We start from the raw sequence: 8,016 nt of genomic DNA, 5'->3' as shown, positions 1-8,016 counted from the left end.
GTTGTAAGTCACGCCCTCTGCTGGAACCTGTCTCGGGCCCGCTGGTGCACTCCTGTGAATTCCTTCTGCACCACAGACCGATGCTGTAACCAGCCAACTGGGTGAAGATGCCCCCGAGGGTTTGGAATTTGGCCCCTCTGCCTTTGCAGCTGCACAACAGCTGAGAGGAGCTGGGAGCTTCTGTAGCTACCAGTGCCTAGCGCAGCATGTCATGGGCTGCAGCAGTCTCCTCCGCACGCCCCCTCAGCCAGGCCCAGCCCAAACGTGGGGTTCAGTGGGGCAGGGACAGGCAGAAAATGTAACATGCTGGGGGATCCCGTCCCTTCACCTCCATACCTTTCAGGGGTCGCCTTTTCTGATGCAAACATTTTTCAACTCCAGAAGTGAGGGGAAGGGCCCGAACACTGGACTGTAGGCGCCGTTGGCACTACAAGGAGGGACATTTATGCCCCTCTTTTGCTCCAGAGCCTGGCTTGGCCCTGCTCTGTGGAAGAGAACAAGGATCTAGCACGGGCTGCCGGGGGAGGAACCCGGCCATGTAGAGAGCTCAGCCCGGAGGGGACTGGGAGAAGCGGACGTGAGGCAGCAAGGAAGGATGTCACGTGTAAGTCCAGGCACTGGGATGAGCAGCTCTTATACAGCTAGCTGGACACGCAAGAGCCTGCTCATTGGGGGGACGGGACACGGACAGATGACCCAGGGTTCAAACCCTGTTAGCATCAGAGGGGTTCATTGCTCAGGTCCCGCCGGGACCAGCTCTGGCACTGGGACCCTCTCGGTGCCGCCCAGGCAAGAGTTAAAGCCGAACGTGCAGCAGACGAGGTTCTGCCAACTGCATTAAGGGCTTAGTGGGGATTGCAGCAGGGATTTGTGTGGCAGACGCAGGATAACAATTGCCAGCGAGCCGCGAGCATGCAGAGCTGGCTGGAGCAGAGCATGGGCACCGCAGGTGAGCTGCTTCCCCCCCCCACACCTCGCCCAGTGGAGCAAGACAAGTCCCGCTGCGGCAGGCTGAGCCCTCAGTTAGCGGCAGCCAGAAAGCGACCTGCCGCCCCGTAGCCCCTGCGTGTTGCTCGCCCGTGCAGCCTGGGGCTGGTTCTGGGCGTTAGGGTGAGCGCCAGCCGTGGAGACCCGGCTCTTTAAAAGCAGGAGGCGTCACTGCCCTGCAGATCTGGCCCAGGGGATGGGACGGGAGAGGACAGGGTGAAAAAAAACGAGGCACCCGAGAAACTAGGGATTAAAGTCAGTTTATTTTTCAGTTTGAAATGTTTCGCTGTCAGCGTGTTAACCAACAGCCGCATTTCCCCCGGCCAGGCGGGAAGGACAAAGGGGGTGTTAGTAAAATATACTCTCTACGTAATACGGGCTAGGCCTGGTTTCCGTAACTCCTCTCAGGCTGCTGAAGAGAGCCGGGAAGGAGGCTAGTTATAAAAATAGCCCGGCAGCCTTACAGAGTCAGCCAGAGGGGACCATCCGCTCCATTCCCTTTCACCCCGCTCGGTATCTGTGCAGCCCCCGGCCCCAGGCAACCCTGGCCCAGCACCGGGGCTGCGGGTGCTCTGGTGACACAAGGGGGCAGCAATACCCGTAGGTGCAGCTACATTGGCAGAAACGTGCGGGAAGGGGACCAGGCTGCAAGGGTCTAAGGCACTTGTCGAGCAGGGCAACAGCCCCCGCACTGGGCCTGCAGCCACGTAACGCCGCCCCCAGCCGCGGGACAGCCACTTCCGCTGACCCTGCAGCGGGCGGGGACTGGCTCCGCTTCGCTCGTCTCAGTGGCTGGGTCACAGCCCCTCCGGAGCTGGCCCACACGTATAAAACAGGCCCCGGATTCACGCTTTGCTTTTTATTTCTTTAAAAAAATAATTCCTAATTCCCAGCCCCCCGTCTTGGCCATCGCCCTTTACAAGGTCAGCATGTTACAGATGGGGAAACTGAGGCACTGAGGGTGAAGGCACTTGCCCAAGATTGCCCAGCGGCACAGCCAGGAGCAGAACCCAGGGCTCCTGAGTCCCAGTCCAGTACTCTAGCCACTAGCCCACACCACCCTCCAATTGGGTGAAAACTGCTGGGGGGAGCAGAGGTGCGGCCACATGATGCTTTGCAACAGAGCAACAGCCGGGAGCTGCCGCGGGGAGCGGGAGAAGGTCTTGGAATCGCAGGGGTGCTCTGGCCCGGGACAGGCACAACCCGATACCCGACTCTGCAGGGGCAGCCAGCTCCACCCCACCCCTGGGCTGGGGGCTCTGCCAGAGGAACACATCACCCTGGCCTTCTTGGGCATGGGGAGGGAAATGCTGCTTCGGGGGGGATCTGCCCCCCCCCCCACAGAGCAGCTCTGCCCCACTGGGGACAGCGAAGCCCCCTCAGGCCCCAGCTGAGCCAAGCATGTGTCTGAGGCTTTGCTGAGCCCTGCGTAGCTCTGTGGCCGGGTTAAAGGGCAGCGCTCGTCCGGAGCCGCCATCTGACCCTCCCCAGCGTGGCCAGGCCAGGGCCCAGGACGCTGCCCTGAGCCACAGGCAGGTTCAGATTCAGGGGGCACTGGGGCCAATCCATGGGCTAAATCTTAACCGGGCTCCTGGGGGGCAGGCAGGGTCCAGAACAGCCCAGAGGTATTCCCGGAGGGACCGATCTGCACCTGACCAGGGCAGGATGACGGGCTCACAAAGCCCCAGCATTTCCACCACCGCAGGGCTAGTGCTGGGATCCATGTGGCAGGGGCACAGGTGCAAGGATTCCTGCCAGCCTCTTCGCTGCCCCTTGGCCAAGGCATCGCTCCCCCGCGGGGAGGGGGATTCCCAAGGGGCAGCCCCGGGGCAGGAAGCAGCTCGAGCGGCCAGGAACTGATGGATCTTGCACCCGCTGTGAGCCTGGCCCTGCGTCTGCCCCGACAGTCCCTGCGGGGGGCCCGGGGCAGCTCCCCGCTCAGATCTTGATGAAGAGGATGCTGGTGACCAAGGCGAATCCGGCGAGGAGCAGGATGACCTTGAGGATCCTCTGCTCGGAGGAGCTGAGCTCGTGCGGCAGGATCTCCAGGAAGGTGATGTAGACGAAGGTGCCGGCGGCCAGCCCCTCCAGCACGCTGCGCGCCAGCTGGTGCAGGGCGCCCGAGGGCTCCGTCAGGGCCACGCCCAGGCCGATCCCCAGCGGGGACATGAGGGCAAAGAGCAAGAGGCAGCCGAGCACCGCCCGGGGGCGCAGCCGGCCCTGCAGCAGCTTGAGCGAGAGGCTGAAGGCGATGATGCACTTGTGGATGAGCAGGGCCAGGCAGATCTCCAGCACCTTGGCGCTGGCCTGCTGCAGCCCCACGGCCAGCCCCTCGAAGACGGAGTGCAGCGAGAGCGAGAAGACCAGCAGGAAGGAGCGGATGGCCGAGTGCGCGTTGAGGTCGATGTGCACGTGGGGGCGCTCCTCACGCAGGGGCCCGTCGGGCCAGGGCTGGGACTGGATGGAACCGTCCTGGGACGCGGCCCCCAGCAGCGCCCGCGTCTCCTCCAGGGAGCCCAGCTGGTCCTTGTAGGCCAGCACCACCTGCTCCATCACCAGCACCAGGAAGAAGCCCATGGCCAGGATGAACTCCTGCAGGGGGAACTGGAGCTGCAAGGGGAGGGGCAGGTCACTGAGGGGTGCGCCGCCGCCTCCCCCTCCTGCCCCAGCCCACGGGGCCCGTGCAAAGGTCACCAGCTGCCCTGTCCCCTGCCCCTGTTTGCCTCCCTGCACCCCGAGCCTCCTCCCCATCTCTGCTGCTTGGGCGGAGGGGGCATCGAGCAGGGGCCGGGGGCAGGATCCCCGTTTCCAGCACTGCCGGTAGCGGGGCGCACAATGTGCTGGCCCCACTCGTGCACCCCAGCTCCCCCCGCCAGCGACTGGCGCCTCTCTTTGGGCAGGGGCCTGGGCAAAGCGCCGGAGGCCACGCAAGGTGCAGGGGCGGCTGGGGCTCGGCTCCCCGGCAACAGGGGGAATTTGGAGATGTGACGGTGACTCCCCGGAGGCCCTGCGCTGGGGGAAGCAGAGCAAAGGGGCCGGAGCAGAACCCAGCACTGAGAAGCCGGGGCCGCCCAGCTGCCAGGAAGCGGCGTGGGAAGGCCAGGCTGGGGGCGGGGGGAGGAACTTCCATGAGGCAGGCAGCTCCGGTGAGTCAGCCGGGAACAGGCCACGGACCCTGCGGTCTGACCGGCCAGACGCTGCCCGGCGCAGCCCCCCCGCCCGTGCACACTCACTGTGACTGTCAGCTGCTCCAGCGCGGCGCTGATGCTGGCCAGGTAGTCGGGGAGCAGGTCGAGGAGGCAGGTTGCCAGGAACACGCCGCCCGCAAAGCAGCTCACCAGGCTCAGTGCCTTTCTGCGCGTGTCTGCCAGGGGCGAGGGAGACGCAAATGAGGCGGGCGGGCAGGCGCACGGCTCTGCGGCACCTGGCGGGTGCCGGCCTCTCTTGCTAGCTAAGCGGCAGCGGAGAGATCGTGCCACTCCGGTCTCACCCCGCAGCACGGTGCCCCGCGGGCAACTAGCAAAGCAACGGGCCACCCGGCGAGAGCCAAGGGCAGCACAGACTCTCCCTGAGCATCTGCAGCGCCCGGACGCCCGGGGCCCCCAGCAAGGCTGGGACGGGGACACAGCGGGGAACCGGGAGCCTCAATCCGTCACGGTGGCAGACCGAGGGGTGTTGTGGGCTGCCCCTGCATTTCCCCGGCAGGGTCAGCGCCAATTCTCTCCCCTCCCAGCCCGGCTGCAACTCACTGCCAGGGCGCCCGGGCTCCCGCTCGGTGAAATGCCACGGGGCTAGCCAGGCTTCTGACTGCCCCCCCTCCCCTGGAGCAAAGCGACTCACTCCAGCCCAGCCTGCTCCCGGGCAGCAGTGGAGCAGAGGAAGGGCTTGAGAGCCCCCGGCAGCAGAAGGAGCACCGCAGTCTTGCCAGCCGAGCAGGAGCCTGGCTTAGCAGGCAAGGCACGGCCCAGCAGCCTAGCTTTGATTCCTGCCTTCGCCACTGACTGCCTGGGTGACCCTGGGTGAGTCCCTTCATCTCTCTGGTCTCAGCCCCCCCCATACCATGGGGGTGATCATGCTACCCCCTCTCCTCCCTGGGTCTGTCTACTATGCCTGTGCCATAGCTGAGCTTCTGTCCTAGGCCTTCACGAACGGCAGCTGCCCCGCATCACGGTGCCCCCCGTAGGCCGGGCCTCACCCAACGTGCCGGCCCCATTCCCGTGGGGCCGGAAGATGCACAGCGGGGCCAGGCCGCACAGGATAGTCAGCAGCAGCAGCGTCACCAGGGAGCCCAGCTTCACCTCCAAGCCCGTGGGGGAGTGGAGCGCAGCCGCGCTGGAGTCAGGGCTCCAGATCATCTGCTCGGTGTCGGCCCTGGGACCCGGCCACTCAGCCATGGCTCTGGACCCTCCTGCTCCCCGGATCCCGTGCAGCAAGCGCAGGCCCGGCCGCAGCGTGGGAGCTGAGGCGCTCAGCCAGCAGGAGCCTGGGCCCCCCTCCGACAGCGACGGGAGAGGGTCTCCTCCACGAGCCGCTTCTGCCCTGCGAACGCAAAATAGACGTCAGCGGAGCCAGGGCACGGCTGCTGGGCAGCCCCCCGTCTCCTCCCCGCCTGGCCCCGGGGGGTGGTTGGTTTTGGGGGGGGGACCAGTGCACGGACGGTCCTACGGAGAGCTAAGCGGCCCTGCTGGATGAGCCCAGGAGGCCTGGCCCCGCTGAGCAATGTGGATGTGGGAACCCCAGTTCCCTGACGGCGTTCACCTGCCTCGGAACAGCTGCTCCAAGGTGGCCCAGCAGGTGCCACGGGGCTCAGAGGAGCGGCTCAGCGGCAGGACTGCTGTCCCAGGGCAGGGGGTGTTTAGTCGGGTGGGAGGGGCAAGACAGGGCACCAGCCCCATTTGGCAGTTGCTATCTGAGCTAGGCAGGAATCGGATCTTCCTCCCCTCAGCCCGTAACACCCTCCGCCCCAGCTCCTCCCGGCAGCGCCTCCCTTCCCAGCACCCGACTCAGGCGGTTCCCAGAACATTCCTCCTGCTACCACAGGAGACCATTGGTCTCCACCCCTCGGCCCCCGGGGGCGGGCGGACGGCAGAGGGACATGGGCCACACTCACTGCCGGATAACCCTGCGAAGGCCAGCGCAGCTGCACCAGGGAGTTTGCCCCCTTGTCTGGGAAAGACCCAGAAAAACTAGATTTAAAGACGTAAATGGCGTCCCGGCCGGCCGGCAGCAGGAGGGCTGGGTCCCAGCCTGCACTCGGAAGTTCAGACTCCAAGTACCCAGAGAAGAAAGCTGACGGGCCCCCCCACTTTGCACAGAGTGGGGTGGGTGGTAGTGGAGGGTGAGTGACACACACAAGCTGGGGGGAGTCACTCAGCCAGCACTGCTGGGAATTTTCTCTTCCACTCACAGGCAAGCAATGGTCTGAGATCAGAGGCCCCTGGGCAGTATTTATAAAGGGTCTGCAGGGCACAGGCTGGCACGTCTCAGCCCCCTAACAACTGGGGCACGGACACTGCCTGCCCGCCACAGAGCGCTGCAGCAATGGCAAGACAACAGGACAGGACGGGAAGGTCTCTCTCGCCGGTCCCCACGCAGTGAAACCTTCGCTTTCTCCTCTCACACGCAGCTAAGAACGTCCCAGGCCGCACACCAGGACACTCCACACGTACAGCACCTGGCGGCTCTTTGGCCACATCAGACGTTCTCTGAAGAGCTCTGCATGCTGAGCGGGAAAACCTGGCTGTATTCATCCCCAGGGGAGCGGGATCCTTGGCTGGCCTTGGCTACGAACCCTCCCACACCTCAGTTAAGCAGGGTTAGCCCCTCTTTCATGGGGAAACTGAGGCACGGAACGGCACAGGGTGCAGCGGCAGAGCTGGGGCCAGTGTCTGCACCACACCAGCACCGTGCGGTCTCCCCGCCCAGTTCAGTACCAGTAACAGCCCAGTTCTCATGATTTGTGTTTCGACTGCCATCGCCCGGCTAAGAGAGCAGGTGGGACACCACTGTCTGCAGGGGGAGGGGGCTTTCTTAGGGTGACCCTGTGTGACACCAGACCCTGTCCAGTCCCGGCCAGCCATGAAGCCAGAAAAGTCACTGTGAGCCCCTCAGACCTGCTCGGAGACACACCCCTGGGGTGCACAGCCGGGGGGGGCATGGCCTAGACCGACGGCTGGGTTCTTAGACGGGACCACAAGCGGAATCGGGGGCTGCTCCCGCCGGGACACGGCCCGGGACGCCTGGCGTCTCCCGGACCTGGCGCCGTGGCTCTAAAAGCGCGGGTGCGGAGGAGGACGGCGGGGGGGGGGGGGTGGTGCTACAAGGACCCAAAGAGGCCGGGCCCCGGGACCATCCAGGGGGCCCCAAGCTCGGAGCGCCCCCGCCCCCAGCTGCCCGGGACAGCGGCCGGTTTTAGCAGCCCTGGTCGCGCAGGCCCAGACCGGGGGGGGGGCTGTCCCCCCACAGCCCAGCCCCGGCTGAAGGACAAACGGGGGGAGAGGCGGCCGTGTAAACGGTCTGTCCCCGCGCCGCGGTGCGCCGGGGCCGGGCCCGGATGGAAGGGGGGGCCCGGACTGGCGAACGGGAACCAGCGGCCAGTCCCGGGGCTGCCCCCGGGATAACACCCCCGCCGGGGGGGCGGGCGGAGCCCAGGGGGGCCAGACCCCGGCCGGGCCGCAGGGGGCGCTCCGCGGCAGCGCCCCGCCCCCCACCAGCCCCCATCGCCGCCGGGCCGGACCGGGCCGGGCCGGACTCACCTCGGGGCCGGGCTCGCTACAGTGTGTCCGGCCTGGCCGCGCTGGGCGTTCGGAAGGGGCGTGGCCGGGGAGGCGCTCTCCGCCAATGGGGACCGGCGGGGCCAGCGACTGGCACGGCACCGGGGCCAATGAAAAGCAAGTCGCTCCAGAGCCCCGCCCTCAGCCCCGGGGCGGTGACCCCGCCCATGGCCAGTCCGGCTAGGCTCCGGGGCCATGTCTACATTAGGGCATGGCGGCCTATGGGGTCTGAACCCGGACGCCCCGGGCCTTAGGG

At 66.2% G+C, this 8,016-nt stretch overlaps 1 protein-coding gene across 1 annotated transcript; it reads right to left on the bottom strand.

The window, feature by feature from the left end:
* Positions 1–1,577: 1,577 nt before the first annotated feature.
* Positions 1,578–7,782, bottom strand: SLC39A1 (solute carrier family 39 member 1). The gene is made up of 4 exons (XM_067539289.1): positions 7,743–7,782; positions 5,183–5,526; positions 4,221–4,351; positions 1,578–3,597 (listed from the first exon to the last, which is right to left on the bottom strand). The coding sequence occupies exons 2-4, from the start codon at positions 5,379–5,381 to the stop codon at positions 2,926–2,928; spliced, it is 1,002 nt and encodes a 333-aa protein (XP_067395390.1). The 5' UTR covers positions 5,382–5,526; positions 7,743–7,782; the 3' UTR covers positions 1,578–2,925.
* Between the last annotated feature and the right edge of the window lie 234 nt (positions 7,783–8,016).

Source organism: Emydura macquarii, unplaced genomic scaffold (assembly GCF_026122565.2).
Source record: "Emydura macquarii macquarii isolate MOO-44397 ecotype Brisbane River unplaced genomic scaffold, CSIRO-AGI_Emac_v2 contig_527, whole genome shotgun sequence".
Classification (NCBI taxonomy): Eukaryota; Metazoa; Chordata; order Testudines; family Chelidae; genus Emydura; species Emydura macquarii.
This window is presented reverse-complemented; position numbering and strand designations above follow the sequence as displayed.

Coding starts and splice junctions, on each gene's coding strand:
- SLC39A1 (XM_067539289.1), bottom strand. CDS start 5,381: ATGGCTGAGTGGCCGGGTCCCAGGGCCGACACCGAGCAGATGATCTGG. Junction 4,352..5,182: donor GAATGGGGCCGGCACGTTGG/GTGAGGCCCGGC, acceptor CGCCCCTGGCAG/ACACGCGCAGAAAGGCACTG. Junction 3,598..4,220: donor TGGAGCAGCTGACAGTCACA/GTGAGTGTGCAC, acceptor CTCCCCTTGCAG/CTCCAGTTCCCCCTGCAGGA.